Raw genomic sequence first — 23838 nt, 5'->3', positions numbered from 1 at the left:
CGCAGTCAGCCTCAGAGAAACTAGATTTTGATGAACAAAAGGGCCTTGCTCCAGCAGATCCCTGCGACAAGGTAACCTCCATGGAGGAGATGATGACATCCCCACCAGGTCCGTGAACCACATCCTCCGTGGCCATGATGGAGCAATTAGAATCACTGATGCTTGCTCCTGCTTGATGCGGGCTACTACACGAGGGAGAAGTGGTAACAGCAGAAAAATGTAGATCAGACTGGACCTCCAAGGCACTGCTAATTAGATGCTGAGGATCCCTGGACCGTGACCCATATCTGGGCAGCTTGGAATTGAGACGGGACGCCATGAGAACTATCTCCGGCATCCCCCATCTGTAGCAAATCTCTGCAAACACCTCAGGATGGAGAGACCATTCCCCCAGATGAAAGGATTGTCTGCTGAGGAAATCCGCTTCCAAGTTGTCCACACCCGGAATGTGAATCTCTGACAGCGAGCAGTTGTGGGCCTCCGCCCACTCCAGAATCCGAGATACTTCCCTCATTGCTAGGGAGCTTCTCATTCCCCCCTAATGGTTGATGTAAGCCACCAAGGTTATGTTGTCTGATTGTAATCTGATAAACTGGGATGCCCCCAGAAGAGGCCAAGCCTTCAGAGCATTGAAGATTGCCTGAAGTTCCAGAATGTTGATCGGGAGGAAGGATTCCTCTCAAGTCCACAGGCCCTGTGCCTTCCTGGCACCCCAAACAGCTCCCCATCTTGTGACACTCGCTTCCGTTGTCACAATCTCCCAGGATGGTCTCAAGAAGGATGTCCCTAGGGGCAGGTGATCTAGACAGAGCCAACAGGAGAGCGATTCTCTCGACCGGTTGTCCAGAGAAATGTGTTGACACAGATCTGAATGATTACCGTTCCACTGTCTCAGCATGCATAGTTGAAGAAGTCTGAAATGGAATCTGGCAAAAGGAATGATGTCCATGAAGGACAACATGAGACCAATTACCTCCATACACTGAGCCACAGAGGGCCTTAAAGGGACACTGAACCCAAATTTTTTATTTCGTGATTCAGATAGAGCATGACATTTTAGGCTACTTTTTATTTACTCCTATTATCAAATTTTCTTCATTCTCTTGGTATCTTTATTTGAAATGCAAGAATGTAAGTTTAGATGTCAGCCCATTTTTGGTGAACAACCTGGGTTGTTCTTGCTGATTGGTGGATAAATTCATCCACTAATAAAAAAGTGCTGTTTAGAGTACTAAACCAAAAAAAAAAGCTTAGGTGCCTTCTTTTTCAAATAAAGATAGCAAGAGAAAGAAGGAAAATTGATGATAGGAGTAAATTAGAAAGTTGCTTAAAATTGCATGCTCTATCTGATTCACGAAAGAAAAAAAATTGGGTTCAGTGTCCCTTTAAGGAGGTCTGAAGGGCAAGACAATTGGAAGTTAGCTTGTAACGTCTCTGGTCTGTAAGGAATATCCTCATGGATATGGAGTCTATAATTGTACCCAGGAATTCCACCATGAGAACGAAGAAGATAAAGAAGTGCTTTCGAATGGTCTTCTGCCAGAGAGGATGGTGCCTGAACCAGATTATCGTCTAAGTAAGGCACCACTGCTATACCCCTGGTTCTGGCCACTGCAAGCAGAGCCCCCAGAACCTTCATAAAGACTCTTGGAGCAGTAGCTAGACCAAACGGAAGTGCAATAAACTGGAAGTGTTGGTCCAGGAACGCAAATCTTAGGAACGTGACATGTTCCCTGTGAATAGGGACGCAAAGGTAGGCATCCTTCAGGTCTATCGTGGTCATGAACTGTCCTTCCTGAACTAAGGGAAGAATGGACCTTATTGTCTCCATCTTGAACGAGGGGACAGATAGGAATTTGTTTAAACACTTTAGGTCCAGAATCGGGTGAAAAGTACCCCCCTTCTTTGGGATCACAAATAGGTTTGAGTAGTAGCCCAGACCTCTCTCCGCTGGTGGTACCGGTACAATGACCCCCATGGAGGAGAGATCCCTCACGCACCCTAGAAAAAACTCCCTCTTTTCTGGTCTTGAAGACAGGTTTGATAAGAGGAATCTGCCCCTGGGAGCATGAGACTTGAAACCTATCCTGTATCCCTGAGCGATCACTTCTAGGACCCACGGGTTTTGCATGTCCCCAAACCAAGTTTCTGAAAAGAGTGACAGTCTGCTGCCTACCAGATCCAGAGCCGGATCGGGGATCGGCGGGCTTCTTGTTCTGCTTGGATTTATTTAAGGACTGAGTCGGCTTCCACATTCCCTTGGACTGTTCAGGCTTTGCAGAGGGTTGCTGACATTAGGATTTATCCAAACAAAAGGAACGAAAATTAGGACCTTATCCCTTAGGTTTGATCTTCTTATCCTGTGATAAACAGGAACCTTTGCTTCCAGTAACCGTGGAGATTGACCAAAGGGACCAAAAATAATCTTTCCCTTAAATGGGAGGGAAAGGAGTCTAGATTTTGAAGTCACGTCCGCAGACCAAGACTTCAGTCAAAGTGCCCTACGGGCTAGGACAGAAAACCTGAAGGCTTGGCATTAAGGCGAATAATCTGCATATTTGCGTCACAAATAAAGGAATTAGCAACCCTTAAGGCCTTAATTATTTTCTGGATTACACAGAGGGGACCCTCTACCTCGATCAACTCAGATAAGGAGTCGCACCAATAGGTAGCCGGTCGAGCAACCGCAGCGACAGCCGCTGCCGGTTGAAACAAAAATCCCTTATGCTGAAACATCTTTCTTAATAGAGTTTCCAGCTTCTTATCCATGGGCTACTTAAACGACGAACTATCCTCAAGCAGGATAGTAGTGCATTTAGCCAGAGTGGAGATAGCGCCATCCAGAACCGGGAACAATTTCTTAAAAGAAGAAGAAGGGGAAAAGGAGAGCCAAGTCCCATTTCCCATTCATTCTTAATAATGTTCGCCATTTTAACGGGAACCGGGAAAGTCTGTGGTACAACCCTGTCCTTGTAGACCTTAGTTAACTTCGGAATACAAGGTTCCTCAGGTAATTTAGGTTCTGGAACCGTCAAAGTAGCCAAAACTTCCTTTAGCAGAAAGCGTAAGTGTTCAATCCTAAATCTAAAGTCTGGTTCCTCCGTGGCCGGAGGTTTAGAGGCAGCAGATTCCAACCCAGAAAGAGCATCCTCTGAAGCATCAGTGGTGTCTTCATCAGCGGATAATCTAGTATCAGATAAATCCAGTAAGCTAGTAGATAACCCCTGAGAAGGATAGCAATATTTGACCTTTCGCCTGCGCTTAGCAGGGTGAGGTAAAGCACTGAAGGCCACAGACTTTGCTGTTTGTAACTGCTCAGTAAAGTCTGGTGGTAAAAAGGGCCCCTCCAGATTGAGGATTAGAAGTGCTACAGGAAGCTCCATGTGTATTTGGAGATGACTGTAGGGTGCGCACCTCACGGGACGGAGACTCCTCAGAGGTGGATGGCTCAGTAGTACTAAACATATTAGTTTTCTTTGATAAAATTACTTTATCAAGGAATGTGGAACATAATTGAGCAGCAGGTATACCGTGTCCTCCTCATAATATAGACAGGCATTGTATTTCGGTTAAGAGGGAGTACCCTCAAACGTATAAGAGTCCTCCATAGTTTGCACTTATAAAATGGACAATAGAAAAAGAAAAATGGCACCTTTATACCCCCAATGGCTGGGGCACTCACCACCTCCTATGACCCAGGCCCAACAGAGAAAATGCTTTGTCTCCGGTAAACCGCACGGTCAGGAAGAAGAGAAGATCAGTGTGACCACCCCTGTTGCAGATAAAAGTATGCCAGGCATAACAGGCTGCGTAGCTAATCAAAATGAAAGTAAAACCTGTACGTTCCAACATCTGCCTGAGCCTGATCTCACACATGTCGCAACACAATATTTATATTATGTGAATAATCCCCCCTGTTCAATAATCCCCTTCCGGAGATATTAACCCTTGATTCCATACATAAAAAAGGAGTCACACTGTGAACCTGTCTTCTTGCATTATCATAAATATATAAAATTAAACGATCTTACCGGAATCTATGCAGTGGAACAGAAAAACAGCCTCTCAAGTTTGACAGTATTGTAGCATCGCTCTTGACATGGACTTGAGTGAAAAAGAAGGCAGTGAAACTTGTCAACACTTATTGCTCAGGAGCTGTTAATATGAGTCTGGATGGGTTTGCAGAAAGACTGTCCCTGCATCTCTAGACTCTAACAATCATCAATGCTCTCACTGAGAGGCTGACAAGACTACTTAAAACTCCAGTCCCATTCTGAAGGGTAGATACTCATCATAAGGAACTACTCTGTATCTTCTGACACTTCTCTGCCAACCTCCTGTGACGAAAGGCAAAGAATGACTGGGGGATGAGAGAAGTGGGGGAGGTATTTAAGCCTTTGGCTGGGGTGTCTTTGCCTCCTCCTAGTGGCCAGGTTCAGTATTTCCCGCAAGTAAGGAATGAAGCCATGGACTCTCCTCATATTAAGAAGGAAATAAAAACAAAAACGTAACATAGGAAAAAAACTAAGTGCTAAGGATGATTTGATTAGATGATCAGAAGAGTTTGTTATCCAGTTGTTCCATTGCGTCTGAAGGAATCATCATAGGCTTTGTCAGAGAAGAAACAGAGGAAATATTTCAGGAATTCAGCGAGCACAATATACACAATAAGTATAATTAAATGGGGGTTATTCTTGTGATGGGGTGTAAGTTTTGATATGACTGTAATGTTGTTTCCCAATAGAATTTTATATTGTAAAAGGTGCCTAAGGATTGTTTAAAAAACAAACAAAAAAAAAAAAAACTTATTCCACCAAGACCATAGTATCTGATATGAGTTTAATCCATTCATGGGTTAAAGGGACAGTCAAGTAAAAAAAAAAACTTTCATGATTTAAATATGGCATGTAATTTTAAACAACTTTCCAATTTACTTTTATTACCAATTGTGCTTTGTTCTCTTGGTATTCTTAGTTGAAAGCTAAATCTAGGAGGTTCATATGCTAATTTCTTAGACCTTGAAGGCCGCCTCTAATCTGAAAGCATTTTGACAGTTTTTCACCACTAGAGGGCATTAGTTCATGTGTTTTATATAGATAACATTGAGCTCAGGCACGTGAAGCACATAGGAGCATGCGCTGATTGGCTAAAAATGCAAGTCTGTCAAAAGAACTGAAATAAGGGGGTAGTTTGCAGAGGCATAGATACAAGGTAATCACAGAGGTAAAAAAAAGTATATTAATATAACAGTGTTTGTTATGCAAAACTGGGGAATGGGTAATAAAGGGATTCTCTACCTTTTTAAACAACAAAACATCTGGTGTTTACTATCCCTTTAAGGGAATGTTAGATTTCTTCCATGCCCTAGAAAATATAGCTTTGGCCAAATTAGTTATAAATTACATTAATCAGAGAAGTAAGGCTATTTTATTATGAAGAGACATAAATTGTTTAAAGGAATAAAAAATGAAGCATTGCATACAAAACACAAAATGGAGTAGAAAAAAATGTACACAGAAATAACAGAAGACACTTGGGAGATAGAAAGGTGCAGAAATATACATCATCAAGTAAAATAACAACAGAAAAGTGGAACTCGGACAGCATGAATGGGATAGCAAAAGGGTGTTAATGATTTGGGATAATTTCATATACACCAATGTAAACTGTTTCTTCAAAAGAGAGAGGTTAAGGTGTTTGCAATTAGATTACATCAAAGCAAATGTAGGTACAAGCTGCAAAAACATCAATCAGCCACTCAAAAAATGTATTTTGATTTACCAGTTATGGTGATCTTGGCAGACCATTTGGATGTTCCATCCAATACACTCTGTTTCACAGTTTTCATCTGCTGAGCATGGACCACTTTGCCCACACTAAAGACATCTCTGATAACCTCAAAAATTTCTGGCTTGTTCCTCTCTCTGATCTTCATACGGTCCTTCATTGCCATGATGATATTTTGGGTCCTATCCTCTGCTCCATGCTTGGAGCTCTTTTCTGCTGCTCCTATGGGAAAGAAAAACAAAACTAAATTTAAATAGATGACCTTTAACTTAATAATCAAGAGAGAAGACCAAAGAAAAAAAGATTTTGAAATTAAATTGACACTGAACCCAATTTTTTTCTTTTGTGATTCAGATAGAGCTTGCAATTTTAAACAAATTTCTAATTTACTCCTATTATCAAATTTTCTTCATTCTCTTGGTATCTTTATTTGAAAAGCAAGAATGTAAGTTTAGATGCCAGCCCATTTTTGGTGATCAACCTGGGTTGTTCTTGCTGATTGGTGGATAAATTCACCCACCAATAAACAAGTTTTGTCCAGGGTCTGAACCAAAAATTGTCTGGCTCCTCAGCTTAGATGCCTTCTTTTTCAAATTAAGATAGCAAGAGAACAAAGAAAAATTAATAATAGGATTAAATTAAAAAGTTGCTCCAAAGTGCATGCTCTATCTGAATCACGAAAGACAAAATTTGGGTTCAGTGTCCCTTTAATCAGCTTGAGGGATAAGTGATTTGTGGCTTTAAAGGTAGGGGCTCTCTTTAGGGCTTATGGACTAGTTTATGGTCCCAAGTAGGGATAGGACAAAGATGATCTTAAGCCTGACAAAACAGTTGGGCATAAGGAAGGACATCCGAACATGACTAACACAAGCAATCTAAAGCATTTTCTAGATCCTGCTTTATGGCTGTGCATTTCAAATTCAAATTCTATAGCTCTTTAAGCATCATATTTTGATTAAGAAAACATATTGCTTACAAATATGGACTCCATTTTTGCATCCTTTATTGGTTTGCTTTAAAGTAACTTAAGATCTAGAGAGCTGCATATTATCTCTCTAATCATGGAGGAAGAATATGAATTATTTATAACAGAGATTACAAAATATAGTAAACATAATAAATCAAATAAAGAACATTAAAGAACAGAATAATAAGGGTTATAAATGTCAGCATGTGGCTTTTTTTGTCTCAGCATGGTACCATGAAACGAAGTGATTCTGACAACCTGGGAATACACAGTTTCTAATACAAGGCTGTTACAAGAGCGCAAGGAAAGCAAGAAATGTTTTAGCACATCTCCGAATGTTCCCAAACAAATCTCTTGCTGACAAACATGTCCAAATTTCATTAGCACCTAAGAAGTTATTTATCTCTGAAGTGCAAGGGAATGTCAAGATGATCTGACATATACTACTCATATAAGCAAATCCTTCATTAGTTCCGGTTCAACCATATATTAGGTGATTATACTATCTCAAACATTTTATAATGCTATTTAAAGTCCACTGTTTAAATGAGGTCATGTAATAAATCCTTTTACACAATGATAATTTACTTTATTTCTCACTTTTAATGACCAGCATAAACAAAGATAAAATGTTCTCAACAGTATTAAAAGATTATTTGTCTTGTCCTCTAATGGAGACACAATTCCCTATCCAGATACAAAGTCAGAACATATGTTCTGAACCTTAAATAGCACAGCAGGAAAAATAGCTGCTATAAAGTAAAATTGCATACTAAGCTCACACATTCAGATCTCACTGCTCACGGATGTTATATAGTTACTTTAGGGAAGACCCTGAAATCTCTGCTGGTGAGGAGCGATTGCCAGGATTATGTTGCTTTTGGTCATCTGTAATTTATTTCCCTGATAATACTGGGCAATACGCAGACCAGCCTGCAAACCGTATTGATGTTGTCCGTTAAGAAATGGGGTTACCTCATCAAAAGTCAACACTGATTTCCGGAGATATTTCTTAATGTTTGGCGCAGGAGAAGGAGATAAACTCAACCAAAACGGCTGAAGAACCAAAACCGTTATTGCTAAGGAAACCTGAGCTTTAACAGACATTTCGGATTATTATTATGATCTCGTTGCTTATCTAATGTCATTATGTTGCCAACAAAAATGAACACACAGTTTATAAATCATTGGTAAAATACATAATTCTAATCACAAAAGGTATTTGTTGGTACAAAAATCACCAAAAATGAACTTATATAGAATTTCAGAAAATATCTTATTAAATTAATCCAATTTTTTGTTGAGAGAAACGTGGATCTATGGTCCTGACAAGGTATCACCCGACAGTTCCAACCACAAAAAACTGCTTATTTAAAAGGTGGAACATCACCCATTCAAATGTGGGGTCTTTTACATTTCTACTGTGAGGGGGTAATAAACGCATCTTAAAAATCCTCAATACTTGTGGATCCTTAGTGGGAGTAAATGTATTCCTTTAACCCTTTTGTGGCAATTAAGCATAAAGGGGTCAATTAGAATCTTAAAATCCCATACACTATTTTATTTTTCAGTCCATCGCTAAAGATTTCCCTCTACCATACCCCTCTGTCCTACTGATGTCACATTAAAGAGAAGCAGAGCACGAGGGGCAGTACTACATCTACATATCTTTAATAACACATGCCTTGTGCATAATGCATTACACTGAATACAAGAATTAGTAGCATTTTAAGATGTCCTACTAGATAAATATTTAGTAGCAACAATAAATCTTAGAAGCCTTTTGCATACCAAACCCTTACTAACAAATCCCTGCGTCATATCACTGCTAATAGGACAATAGCAAGAACTTAACAGTGTCTTACCACAATATGGTCAAATAATGGATAAATGATGTGCATTTAAAGAGCCATTAAAGCAAAATATGACACCTGAAAAAACATGCGAAAGAGAGCGGGTGCTCCAATGATGCATTAACTGGAAAACTATCAGCTACAGTAAACAAACACACTCACAAGTATAAAGCACTTGCTGTCCTCTTGGTATTACTGGCATTTAACAATGTAACATAAAACCCTTCCATGAGTCAGAGAGAACTACGTATTTGAAACAATTTTCCAATGTACTTTTATTAACAAATTATCTTTAATGCAGGAAGGTAAGCTCAGGAGTGTGCATGTGTCTAAAGCACTATATGGCAGCACTATTTCCTGTCATGCCGTGCTCCAGACATGTGCACGCTGCCTATCTAGATATCTCTTCAACAAAGAATAACACGAGAACAAAGCAAATTTTATAATAGAAGTAAATTGGAAACTTTTTTTTAAAATGTATTCTCTATCTGAATCATGAGAGAAAAATGTTTGGTTTTATGCCCCTTTAAACGGCGCAAATCTTGCAGTCTGGGAGAGTTAGCAGCCTTTAAAGTGGGTTGGCATTAAAGTAGTCCCTCCAAGTACTCTTTTATTAAAAGATAAAACACAGCGACACATTTCTCAAGATAAACGTTGTTTCTTCAGGCCGATCAGGTGTCATTAGGTCTGATACTTTGCCTAGTAGTTTCAATCTACTGTGTATGTTTCTGAGCCAAAATAAAAATCGTCCTCATCTCCTTAAACTCCACCCAGGAATGAATGTAAGGCACAGTGGCCTTGAGACTATCTATACATGCTCCCCTCGCAGGTAATCCTGAAAATGTTGTAGTATAATGATTATTAGCCTTACTTCCAGGATGCCTGATTTATATAAGGTCCATCTTCCTTGCATGTATTGCTCCTGACAAAATGGTTCCCCAAAATTTGCTGGACTTTGCCTTTATCTATATTCAAGAAGGGTCTGTAACTGTAATGTCTCTCCTGAGATTGTGACTCTAAATCCACCATGCTAGATGTTTTTCAGATAAGAAAAAAATGAGTTTCCTTTGAGATAGAATAAATGTATTGTGATCATTTTAGCCTTACATCCTTTAGAGGTAGAACATTTGCCATATGGCAGCTTGACAAAATTGTTGATTGTTTATACCAGTTTTCTTGACTTCTTCATCCAAGACCTGGCTTCCAGAAAACTACACGGTAGCAGAGTAATCACAAATGTCAACTGCAAATTGCATATATTGTATAGAGCTATCCACCACTGAACATAAAACTGGGTGTATCTGAAAACAACAGAAACCGGTAATTCATTCTAAAGCAGAACTTTAACAGTGATTCCATTCTTAATATGTTGATCACATGATATTTGGATCCAATCTAGAACAGGTCTAAATTAACCATTTTTTCTTTATTAGAAAAAAATAAGAATAGAAGCCATGTCTGAACTGAGACCTTAGAAAATTGTGCATTTGCCTTCAAAAACTGGGCTATGCAGTGAAGGATTAGGTCGAATTTTTTCTGAATCTGGCAGGAGTGGTGAACTTTTCTTGAAATTAGTGAGCTGAGATTGAACTTTCTAAAACATCTAACTGATTCTCTCTAAAATAATTTTAGTTGATGTAAAGATGTTAGGAATATTACTTTATCAATACATCAGAGTAAATTTTAGTAGCTTTAAAAGAAAAAAATGCAAAGAAAGAATGGAATATAGCCCCCACTTGCAAAAAGTCCTCCTTTAAATGTTGTTCGATTTCCTTTCCATAATATCTCTAAAAGCCCCAGAATCATTTGTGGGAAAATAATTTTCATGGGGTGATGACTAATAGCAGTATATATCTTAGCAGAATTCATAGATTGTGAAAATGGAAAATATTTTAATATTTTTTTCTTATACATGCAGCTGTTTTTTACATGTAGTAAATTCTTCTATATTAAAATATATATTTCATTATTAGTATTGAGAATATGAAATTTGTCACTGATTCTAGGTTTAGTTTGAAACTAATCTAATGAATAAGATGCCTGACTTTTTAAATCTAAATTCAGAGAGTTTATTTAATAAATTTTATAAACCCTGAAAAAGCAGATTGCTCAAATGCAACAGCATTTTTGCTGTCTATATCATCAAACTTCAATATGCCTAATGAAGGGTTTGTCAACATAACCTGCCACCTGCTTGTGCAACATTTACTTAAAAACAGAATATTATTTCTTACCATTTCAAACGTGATTATTACACAAAGCATAAAGCAGGTGCCTCAAAATGTTGCTCTGTGTAAGCTTAATAAAGATTATAACCGTTTACATTGTACAACCTTCTCTATTGTACCACTGCAATGAGCTGTTGGAGATTGATCTGGATTTCCACAGATCTGCGTGTGTTGCAATGTCATACTAGAAAACTCTAGAAAGAGCTGAATGGCGCTACCTGCTGCAAGATTAGATTTAGACAAATGAATGACAAATTGCACATATCTATTGGAGAAGCCATGACTATCTGCACACTTACTGTGTACCTATTAGGAGTACTAAACCTGTCACTGTGAAACCATTGTCTACTGTAAAAATAACAAATGGGAGCTCACTTAGCTTCTTTCTAGCAACCTGTCCCAAGGTCTAGAAGATAAATAGTGAGGTAGGAGAACCACAGAAAACTGTATGAAGCCGGTGTGTTCGCACACTTATCCGTCAGCTTGAAGTGGAGCTATTTTGTTTGGCAAACCAGGATTCACAGTAAGCAAACACCATTAAACACCATGTTTTATTTATCCCACTATATGTGCATGTTATTTTGAGGTCACTGGTGTCTTATATTTCATTTTACCTTTACAAAAATGTCTAAAACAGTAAATTGTATCTGTTGTCAAAATCTCTTTCTATTTGTGTTGTTTTTTTGTAATTTTATCATAGCTACAATATATCAATGGCAGCTAATGCAGGAGGAGTACATACAGAATGTCAAATACCAGTAGTAGGCTCAATAGTATAAAGAGTCTTGGGGATAGAATATAACAGTAAATACGAGAACATTCAGATTATCCAGAAGGATCATTTCAAATAATGCGTCTTGTAGTATTCAGTCATTTCCCTTTTGTCATCAATGCATTAGGAGTTATATATAAATGTGAAAAAAGTCCCAGACTGCGTCTCCATTTTTCTTCTATAAATATAAGCTTAAACACTAGAAAAACAACATTTATGCTTACCTGATAAATTTCTTTCTTTCCGGATATGAAGAGTCCACGTCATTCAATTATTAGTGGGAATATCACTCATGGCCAGCAAGAGGAGGCAAAGAGCACCACAGCAAAGCTGTTAAGTGTCACTCCCCTACCGATAATCCCCAGTCAATCATCCGAAGGGAAATGGAAAAGGAATAACACAAAAGTGTAGAGGTGCCTGAGGTTTAGTAAAAAATAACTGACTTAAGAAAGGGTAGGGTCGTGGACTCTCCATATACGGAAATAAATTTATCAAGTAAGCATACATTTTGTTTTCTTTCCTAAGATATGGAGAGTCCACAACGTCATTCAATTACTAGTGGGAACCAATACCCAAGCGAGAGGACACAGAATGAACAAGGAGGGACAACAAGACAGGCAAACCTAAACAGAAGGCACCACCACTTGAAGAACCTTTCTCCCAAAAGAGGCCTCAGCCGAGGCAAAAGTATCAAATTTGGAAAAAGTATGCAGAGAGGACCAAGTTGCAACCTTGCAAATCTGTTCCACAAAAGCTTCATTTTTGAAAGCCCGAGAAGAGGAGACAGCCCTAGTGGAATGAGCTGTAATTCTCTCAGGAGGCTGCTGTCCAGCAGTCTCATAAGCAAAACAAATTATACTTCTCAACCAGAGGGAAAGAGAAGTAGCAGTAGCCTTTTGACCCTTACACTTTCTAGAGAATCAAACAAACAGGGCAGAAGACTGGCGAAAATCCTTAGTCGCCTGTAGGTAGAATTTTAGAGCATGGGATTGGGGCAGAGAGAAGGAACAACAATTTCCTGATTAATATTTCTATCCGAAACCACTTTAGGAAGAAACCCCAATTTAGTACGAAGAACTGCCCTATCCGCATGAAAGATACGATAAGGCGAATCAAAAAGGTGAAAACAAAAAGAAAGCGCCTCATGGTGTGGATAACTCAGAACATTTGTATGGCACAGTGACGAGTAACAAGTGGAAAGGTACTCACAAGAAGAGTGGCACTCTTATTACAAGAAGTGCAAACGGGCAGGCTGACGTTTTCAGCAGTCAGTAGGCTGGAACTTGGATGTGGTTTGGTCAGCAACAGGTCCGGCTGTCAGCTCTCCGCATATGGGGAACAGACTCCCTCTGTCTGCAAGTGATTTGATCGACAACAGATCCGGCTGTCCGCTCTCCACAATAGGAGCACAAGCTCGCTCCGTCTACAGGTGACTTGCACAAAATGGTTCCGATATGTGGACAGAGATCAGATAGCTCCGTAAAGGCTGCTAACAGTTCTTGGGGTATAATATTGGAAGGATAATAGCAACAGTGAGAGAATCGTACCCTTCTCAGAACTGAAACAGAAATCTAAAAACATCCATATAAAAATATAAAATCATGTTTATTGAGCTTAAAACGCGTTTCTCAGCCGTAAGCTCATGGCCGTTTCATCAAGTTAATTACAAACAATGCCTACCATGAGGCTTAAAAGAGGATACAACAGATATGATTGGACAAAGCATGAACGAATAGTGACATCTGTAACAAAGTTAATACATTGTAGCATATCAGATGCCTAACAATTGAAACGTCATAACATTAAGTTAAAAACAAAAAGTGCACAAAATTTAGATGATATGTTAGTACCCAAATTTTGCAACATTAGAAAATCAAAATGAGAATAAAAAGAAAAATAGAAACCGAAAATATCTCAATAACTGAAAAATGAGTGTTTTGTTGAACGCTGAATAGTAAGAAATATTGAGTGACACAAACGGAAACAAAAAACGAACCATTGGAATGTAATATACTTGTGACTAATTTCTCTTAAAATTAATCTAATAGACCTGGAAATAGATATTTAATCTAACGAAATCACAGGATGTGATTAAAAAATAAAGTGCTAAATCACTCCTTTTTGTTGTTAAAAAATCTGAGAAAGGGCACTATTTCTTTTTATGTCACTAATTGGGAAAAATCATGGATAAAAGAAATACTATGATAGAAGAATTTTTAACCTATAAAAATATATATTATTATATATTTGAAAAATGAATATAAAAAACATGTTAGGGAGTAAAGGATAAATCTCTATATCCGATATCTAAAACAATATTAGGTATATTGTAAAACGTCAGCCTGCCCGTTTGCACATCTTGTAATAAGAGTGCCACTCTTCTTGTGAGTACCTTTCCACTTGTTACTCGTCACTGTGCCATACAAATGTTCTGAGTTATCCACACCATGAGGCGCTTTTAGATTCACGGATTCACCACCGGTTTTTAAGAAAAGCAGCCCATATTCACACCTTTTAAAGAACAGACTTTACTTGTCACTTCACTAATTGTGATTTTATTTTATATTGCTTATGTTGGTTTATTGCATTCTATTATATTTTTATTTATTATTATTTTTTATGACATATATTGTTGCTTTAAGGGAATTGTCACATATTAGTCCTTTCACAGTTCTAGGATAATTTGTGTAGTCTTTATCAGTTTTAGGTCTGATATTTTATAAATATTTTTTTCAACACATTTATTATTGAACACCATATTATCACTTTGATTGAATATTTTCTTCATTGGGGTATTATAGTTTTTCCCCCTTATATACACTTATTTCGATATTGGCGCACTCTATTCCTATACTTATTGTATAGTTTTTTTATATAGTTTTTTTTGATAAAGTGAATCACACTGCAAAGCCGAGAGTTCCGAAACTCTCTGAGCAGAAGAGATAGCAATAAGAAACAAAACCTTCCAAGATAGCAACTTATATATCTATGGAATGCATTGGCTCAAACGGAGCCTGCTGCAAAACTTTAAGAACAAGATTAAGGCACCAAGGAGGAGCAACAGGTTTAAACACAGGCCTGAATCTGACCAGGGCCTGACAAAAATATTGAACATCTGGCACATCCGCCAGACGCTTGTGTAACAAAATAGATAATGCCGAAATCTGACCTTTCAGAGAACTGACTGACAACTCTTTCTCCAGACCTTCCAGGATAAAAGACAAAATTCTAGGAATCCTGACCCTACTCCAAGAGTAGCCCTTAGATTCACACCAATAAAGGTATTTACGCCATACCTTATAGTAAATTTTTCGAGTAACAAGCTTGCAAGACAGAACTAAAATCCACGCTTAGACAGAACTAAGTGTTTAATCTCCAAGCAGTCAGCTTCAGAGAAACAATATTTGGATGGAGGAATGGACACTGAGTTAGAAGGTCTTTCCTCACAGGAAACCTCCAAGGTGGCTGAGATGACATCTTCACTAGGTCTGCATACCAGATCCTGCGAGGCCATGCAGAAGCTATTAGAATTAATGATGATCTCTCCTGTTTGATATAAGCAATAACTCGTGGAAGGAGCACAAACGGAGGAAACAGGTATGCTAGACCGAAATCCCAAGGAACCCCAGAGCATCTATCAGAGTGGCCTGAGGATCTCTTGACCATAAACCGTACCTTGGAAGTTTAGCGTTCTGCAGAGACGCCATCAAATCCAACTCCGGCACCCCTCATTTAAGGGTTAACCTGGAGAACACTTCCGGATGGAAACCCCATTCCCCGGGATGAAATGTCTGTCTGCTCAGGAAATCTGCTTCCCAGTTGTCCACTCCAGGAATGTGGATGGCAGATAGACAACAATTGTGAGCTTCCGCCCACTGAATAATCTGTGCCACCTCCTTCATGGCTAAGGAACTGTGAGCTCCTCCCTGGTGGTTGTTGTAAGCCACTGAGGTGATGTTGTCCGACTGAAACCTGATAAACCGATTTAAGGACAATTGCGGCCAAGCCATCAGAGCATTGTAAATCAATCTCAATTCCAAGATGTTTATGGGGAAAGCAGACTCCACCCGAGTCCATAGTCCCTGTGCCTTTAATGAGTCCCAGGCTGCTCCCCAGCCTAGCAGTATGGCGTCAGTGGTCACAATTACCCAGGAAGGTCTCTGGAAGCATGTGCCCTGAGACATATGGTACTGAGAAAGCCACCACGGGAGAGAGTCTCTTGTCGACTGGTCTAGATCTATCCTCTGAGACAGATCCGAATGGTCTCCGTTCCATTGTCTGAGCATGCATAATTGCAGAGGTCTCAAATGGAATCGAGCAAAGGGAATGATGTCCATGGAAGCGACCATCAGATCTGTAACAGATTTTGGGGGTCAAAGTTAGAAAAGACAAGATTTTAGCCACAATGCCCTGCGGGCTAGGACAGTGAAACCAGACATCTTGGCTCTCATTCTAATAACTTGCATGTTAGCATCAGAAATAAAGGAATTGGCTAGTTTGAGAGTCTTAATTCTATTTTGTATCTCCTCCAGCAGAGTCTCTACTAAAAATGATTCAGACAAGGCGTCACTTGCTACGGTGGCAATACAAATGGCAGGTTGCCATTAAGACCTTGATGAACATACATCTTCTTCAAATAAGCTACCAGCCTTTTGTCCATGGGATCCTTAAAGGAGCAGCTATCCTCTATAGGGATAGTAGTTCTCTTAGCCAGAGTAGAAATAACCCCTTCTACTTTAGGCACCGTGCATCAAGAATCTTTAATGGAGTCAGCAACAGGAAACATCTTTTTAATTACGGGAGACGGGGAGAAAGGAATCCCTGGCTTCTCCTATTGCTGTGAAATAATCTCCGTCACACGGTCTGGGACAGGAAAAACTTCCACAGAGGAAGGAACATCATAGTATTTTAAGTTTACTAGATTTCTTAGGGTTGACATTGACAGAAGTATTGGAGTCGTCCAAAGTAGCCAATACCTCCTTTAACAGTACACAAAGGTGTTCAAGCTTAAATCTGAAGTTTACTTCTTCAGTATCAGATGAAGGAATATTACTGTCCGAATCTGAGATTTCACCCTTACTTACTATCTGAATATCTAATTTTCCTCTTGCGTTTTCCCAGCATAAGAAAAGCAGATAATGCCGCAGATACTGCAGAAGATACTTGTGCAGCAAAATCTGCAGGCAAATAAACTCCACCAGGAGGCTGAGAGGAACTGCAGGGCACTGTATGTGACGCCATAGAGGCTTGGGACGTTTGAGGAGAAAGCTGTGACATTGCCAGAACAGCATCATCCTGAGAGACATTGGGCTCAGCGGGCAACAATTTATCTTTAAATTGAAGTGTTCTAGCTAAGCATGGAGCACAGAATTGCATAACAAGCATTTGTCAAAAGACACAGAGTCTTCTATGTCCATAATACTAAATAAAAAATTCCCCAAATTGTAGAAATGTTTTAAATACACTATCACTTTAAGAATTTTTAATACCACAGTTGCTTAACGTTATGCAAAAATGCTTTAAAATAATAAACCAATCAGGCACCCTAGACCTCAGACAGGCTGAGGTGCCTTACCGTATACACAATTTGGCTGCCAAAAGTCTCTAAAACAATCATATAGTAGATTGACACTGAAGAGACTGAAATTCAATGACGCCGCTCCGCTCCGTGAATATCCGACAGCAGAGAGAAATCACATGACCGGCAGAGAGGAAACTACGCAGCAAGTAAAAGGCGTGCGTTTCCCCTCTGCCTACAACACCGGAGCTAAATTTACACAAACGCTCAAGCAGTATGTCAGTTAGCCAGTTCTAGCTAAGCAAGCAAGGAAAACCAACTGCAAAATTTTAAGTTTATACATAAATCCCTGTATAAAACATAAGCCCCACACACATACTAATAAAGTATTTCAACAAAATTAGCCCAAAGAGGAAAAATGCCCCAATAAAGAGAAGATTAACCCCTAGTCTCAACATACAGAATGTGCCTGCCCACTGCCAAAGAGAATTCTGTATAAAGGATTTTTAAAATGTCCCCATCTACTGCATATGACATATTCTTCTGAAGTGCAAGTCTCCAAGACCTAGAAGACAAAAGCACTTACCTGCAGTCTAGCTGTCCAGCATGAAGACAGCTCACAAGGCATGTAAGGACACATACTCCCTTACAGAGACCTGAAGAAAAAGAAAGAACAGAGTAACCAACTCTGGCTTTCTGTACCATGGGCAGCAATGTGTTAGGAAACAAAGCAAGGACTACCTCACAACTTCCTAACTGCTTAAAAGTCACCACTTCTCTACTGAAGAGATTGATGTGGACACCAAACTTCACCTCCTCCATTGACAGAGGCAAAGAGAATGACTGGATATTAGCTTTGCTGTGGTGCTCTTTGCCTCCTCCTGCTGGCCAGGAATGATATTCCCACTAGTAATTGAATGACGTTGTGGACTCTCCATATCTTAGGAATGAAAAGAAAAAAACATAACCATATAATGGAACATTCAACTAATAAAACTATTTAACTGAACTATGACTTTTCTTAATTTAATTGAACACTAGTAGTGAATCACAAAATAACCATCCATTTGGATGTAAAAAAAAACCAAGATAATAGCTGTGAAATGGAGCGGGAGAAAAAAACAAACCAAAACAAAGTGTTCACTTTTCAAAGTTCTGGACTCCTCCAGCCCTCCCCGTCTTCTGTTCCCCTCAAACTTGATTGCATTTCCAAAACAGCTTATTAATTATTGGTGGTGGCATTTAGGCACATCCATTCTCCCCTTATAGAAGCTGTCAGTATTAGTTCTGTATTTTCAAAAGGTAACATAACTGTCTATGTAGCAAAATATCCAGTGTCAATATATAAGGTCGCATTTAAAAAAACAGAATTTATGTTTACCTGATAAATTACTTTCTCCAACGGTGTGTCCGGTCCACGGCGTCATCCTTACTTGTGGGATATTCTCTTCCCCAACAGGAAATGGCAAAGAGCCCAGCAAAGCTGGTCACATGATCCCTCCTAGGCTCCGCCTACCCCAGTCATTCGACCGACGTTAAGGAGGAATATTTGCATAGGAGAAACCATATGTTACCGTGGTGACTGTAGTTAAAGAAAATAAATGATCAGACCTGATTAAAAAAACCAGGGCGGGCCGTGGACCGGACACACCGTTGGAGAAAGTAATTTATCAGGTAAACATAAATTCTGTTTTCTCCAACATAGGTGTGTCCGGTCCACGGCGTCATCCTTACTTGTGGGAACCAATACCAAAGCTTTAGGACACGGATGAAGGGAGGGAACAAATCAGGTCACCTAAATGGAAGGCACCACGGCTTGCAAAACCTTTCTCCCAAAAATAGCCTCAGAAGAAGCAAAAGTATCAAATTTGTAAAATTTAGAAAAAGTGTGCAGTGAAGACCAAGTCGCTGCCTTACATATCTGATCAACAGAAGCCTCGTTCTTGAAGGCCCATGTGGAAGCCACAGCCCTAGTGGAGTGAGCTGTGATTCTTTCAGGAGGCTGCCGTCCGGCAGTCTCATAAGCCAATCGGATAATGCTTTTAATCCAGAAGGAGAGAGAGGTAGAAGTTGCTTTTTGACCTCTCCGTTTACCAGAATAAACAACAAACAAAGACAAGTTTGTCTGAAATCCTTAGTAGCTGCTAAGTAAAATTTGAGAGCACGAACTACATCCAAGTTGTGCAACAAACGTTCCTTCTGTGAAACTGGATTAGGACACAAAGAAGGCACAACTATCTCCAGGTTAATGTTTTTGTTAGAAACAACTTTTGGAAGAAAACCAGGTTTAGTACGCAAAACCACCTTATCTGCATGGAACACCAGATAAGGAGAAGAACACTGCAGAGCAGATAATTCTGAAACTCTTCTAGCAGAAGAAATTGCAACCCAAAACAAAACTTTCCAAGATAATAACTTAATATCAACGGAATGTAAGGGCTCAAACGGAACCCCCTGAAGAACTGAAAGAACTAGGTTGAGACTCCAAGGAGGAGTCAAAATTTTGTAAACAGGCTTGATTCTAACCAGAGCCTGAACAAAGGCTAGAACATCTGGCACAGCTGCCAGCTTTTTGTGAAGTAACACAGACAAGGCAGAAATCTGTCCCATCAAGGAACTTGCAGATAATCCTTTTTCCAATCCTTCTCGAAGGAAGGATAGACTCTTAGGAATCTTAACCTTGTCCCAAGGGAATCCTGCAGATTCACACCAACAGATATACCAAATTATGTGGTAATTTTTCTGGTTACAGGCTTTCAGGCCTGAACAAGAGTATTAATAACAGAATCTGAGAACCCTCGCTTTGATAAGATCAAGCGTTCAATCTCCAAGCAGTCAGCTGGAGTGGGTCGAACGGACCTAGAACAAGAAGGTCTCTCAAAGGTAGCTTCCATGGTGGAGCCGATGACATATTCACCAGATCTGCATACCAAGTCCTGCGTGGCCACGCAGGAGCTATCAAAATCACCGACGCCCTCTCCTGATTGATCCTGGCTACCAGCCTGGGGATGAGAGGAAACGGCGGGAACACATAAGCTAGTTTGAAGGTCCAAGGTGCTACTAGTGCATCCACTAGAGCCGCCTTGGGATCCCTGGATCTGTACCCGTAGTAAGGAACTCTGAAGTTCTGACGAGAGGCCATCAGATCCATGTCTGGAATGCCCCACGGTTGAGTGACTTGGGCAAAGATTTCCGGATGGAGTTCCCACTCCCCCGGATGCAATGTCTGACGACTCAGAAAATCCGCTTCCCAATTTTCCACTCCTGGGATGTGGATAGCAGACAGGTGGCAGGAGTGAGACTCCGCCCATAGAATGATTTTGGTCACTTCTTCCATCGTTAGGGAACTCCTTGTTCCCCCCTGATGGTTGATGTATGAACTTGGCCCTCGCTAGCTGAGGCCAAGCTTTGAGAGCATTGAATATCGCTCTCAGTTCCAGAATATTTATCGGTAGAAGAGATTCTACCCGAGACCAAAGACCCTGAGCTTTCAGGGATCCCCAGACCGCGCCCCAGCCCATCAGACTGGCGTCGGTCGTGACAATGACCCACTCTGGTCTGCGGAAGGTCATCCCTTGTGACAGGATGTCCAGGGACAGCCACCAACGGAATGAGTCTCTGGTCCTCTGATTTACTTGTATCTTCGGAGACAAGTCTGAATAGTCCCCATTCCACTGACTGAGCATGAACAGTTGTAATGGTCTTAGATGAATGCGCACAAAAGGAACTATGTCCATTGCCGCTACCATCAAACCTATCACTTCCATGCACTGCGCTATGGAAGGAAGAGGAACGGAATGAAGTATCCGACAAGAGTCTAGAAGTTTTGTTTTTCTGGCTTCTGTCAGAAAAATCCTCATTTCTAAGGAGTCTATTATAGTTCCCAAGAAGGGAACCCTCGTTGACGGAGATAGAGAACTCTTTTCCACGTTCACTTTCCATCCGTGAGATCTGAGAAAGGCCAGGACAATGTCCGTGTGAGCCTTTACTTGAGGAAGGGACGACGCTCGAATCAGAATGTCGTCCAAGTAAGGTACTACAGCAATGCCCCTTGGTCTTAGCACCGCCAGAAGGGACCCTAGTACCTATGAGAAAATCCTAGGAGCAGTGGCTAATCCGAAAGAAAACGCCACGAACTGGAAATGCTTGTCCAGGAATGCAAACCTTAGGAACCGATGATGTTCCTTGTGGATAGGAATATGTAGATACGCATCCTTGAAATCCACCTTGGTCATGAATTGACCTTCCTGGATGGAAGAAAGAAGTGTTCGAATGGTTTCCATCTTGAACGATGGAACCTTGAGAAACTTGTTCAAGATCTTGAGATCTAAGATTGGTCTGAACGTTCCCTCTTTTTTGGGAACTATGAACAGATTGGAGTAGAACCCCATCCCTTGTTCTCCTAATGGAACAGGATGAATCACTCCCATTTTTAGCAGGTCTTCTACCCAATGTAAGAATGCCTGTCTTCTTATGTGGTCTGAAGACAACTGAGACCCGTGGAACCTCCCCCTTGGAGGAAGCCCCTTGAACTCCAGAGAATAACCTTGGGAGACTATTTCTAGCGCCCAAGGATCCAGAACATCTCTTGCCCAAGCCTGAGCGAAGAGAGAGAGTCTGCCCCCCACCAGATCCGGTCCCGGATCGGGGGCCCGCATTTCATGCTGTCTTGGTAGCGGTGGCAGGTTTCCTGGCCTGCTTTCCTTTGTTCCAGCCTTGCATAGGTCTCCAGGCTGGATTGGCTTGAGAAGTATTACCTTCCTGCTTAGAGGACGTAGCCCTTGGGGCTGATCCGTTTCTGCGAAAGGGACGAAACTTAGGTTTATTTTTGGTCTTGAAAAGACCTATCCTGAGGAAGGGCGTGGCCCTTGCCCCCAGTGATATCAGAGATAATCTCTTTCAAGTCAGGGCCAAAGAGTGTTTTCCCCTTGAAAGGAATGTCAAGCAATTTGTTCTTGGAAGACGCATCCGCTGCCCAAGATTTTAACCAAAGCGCTCTGCGCCACAATAGCAAACCCAGAATTTTTTCGCCGCTAACCTAGCCAATTGCAAGGTGGCGTGTAGGGTGAAAGAATTAGCCAATTTAAGAGCACGAATTCTGTCCATAATCTCCTCATAAAAAGAAGAATTACTAATAATCGCCTTTCCTAGCTCATCAAACTAGAAACACGCGGCTGCAGTGACAGGGACAATGCATGCAATTGGTTGTAGAAGGGAACCTTGCTGAACAAAACATCTTTAGCAGACCTTCTAATTTTTTATCCATAGGATCTTGGAAAGCACAACTATCTTCTATGGGTATAGTGGCGCGCTTGTGTAGAGTAGAAACCGCCCCCTCGACCTTGGGGACTGTCTGCCATCAGTCCTTTCTGGGGTCGACTATAGGAAAACAATATTATAAATATGGGGGGAGGTACTAAAGGTATACCGGGCCTGTCCCATTCTTTACTAACAATGTACGCCACCCGCTTGGATATAGGAAAAGCTTCGGGGGGCCCCGGGGCCTCTAAGAACTTTTCCATTTTACATAGTGGTTCTGGAATGACCAGATAATCACAATCATCCAAATTGGATAACACCTCCTTAAGCAGAGCGCGGAGATGTTCCAACTTAAATTTAAAAGTAATCACATCAGGTTCAGCTTGTTGAGAAATGTTTCCTGAATCTGAAATTTCTCCCTCAGACAAAACCTCCCTGGCCCCCTCAGACTGGTGTAGGGGCCCTTCAGAAACCATATCATCAGCGTTCTCATGCTCTACAGAATTTTCTAAAACAGAGCAGTCGCGCTTTCGCTGATAAGTGGGCATATTGGCTAAAATGTTTTTGATAGAATTATCCATTACAGCCGTTAAATGTTGCATAGTAAGGAGTATTGGCGCACTAGATGTACTAGGGGCCTCCTGTATGGGCAAGACTGGTGTAGACGAAGGAGGGGATGATGCAGTACCATGCTTACTCCCCTCACTTGAGGAATCATCTTGGGCATCATTTTTACTAAATTTTTTTATGACATAAAATACATATAGTTAAATGAGAAGGAACCTTGGTTTCCCCACAGTCAGAACACAATCTATCTGGTAGTTCAGACATGTTAAACAGGCATAAACTTGATAACAAAGCACAAAAAACGTTTTAAAATAAAACCGTTACTGTCACTTTAAATTTTAAACTAAACACACTTTATTACTGCAATTGCGAAAAAGTATGAAGGAATTGTTCAAAATTCACCAAAATTTCACCACAGTGTCTTAAAGCCTTAAAAGTATTGCACACCAAATTTGGAAGCTTTAACCCTTAAAATAACGGAACCGGAGCCGTTTTTATATTTAACCCCTTTACAGTCCCTGGAATCTGCTTTGCTGAGACCCAACCAAGCCCAAAGGGGAATACGATACCAAATGATGCCTTCAGAAAGACTTTTCTATGTATCAGAGCTCCACACACATGCAGCTGCATGCCATGCTGTCCTCAAAAACAAGTGCGCCATACCGGCGCGAAAATGAGGCTCTGACTATGATTAGGGAAAGCCCCTAAAGAATAAGGTGTCTAAAACAGTGCCTGCCGATATAATCATATCAAAATACCCAGAATAAATGATTCCTCAAGGCTAAATATGTGTTAATAATGAATCGATTTAGCCCAGAAAAAGTCTACAGTCTTAATAAGCCCTTGTGAAGCCCTTATTTACTATCTTAATAAACATGGCTTACCGG

General features: G+C 40.4%; 1 protein-coding gene across 1 annotated transcript in view; it reads right to left on the bottom strand.

Annotated features, from left to right (window-relative positions):
- The window catches only part of UNC13B (unc-13 homolog B), a gene marked incomplete in the record, with an annotated part of 1551453 nt that overhangs the window by 587001 nt on the left and 940614 nt on the right, over positions 1 to 23838 (bottom strand). Inside the window, 1 exon segment of the mRNA XM_053701016.1 lies at positions 5782 to 6009. Within this exon segment, the coding sequence (XP_053556991.1) occupies positions 5782 to 6009 (228 nt within the window).

Source organism: Bombina bombina, chromosome 2 (genome assembly GCF_027579735.1).
Source record: "Bombina bombina isolate aBomBom1 chromosome 2, aBomBom1.pri, whole genome shotgun sequence".
Classification (NCBI taxonomy): Eukaryota; Metazoa; Chordata; class Amphibia; order Anura; family Bombinatoridae; genus Bombina; species Bombina bombina.
The sequence above is the reverse complement of the archived record's forward strand: the minus strand, read 5'-3'. Positions and strand labels throughout refer to the sequence as shown.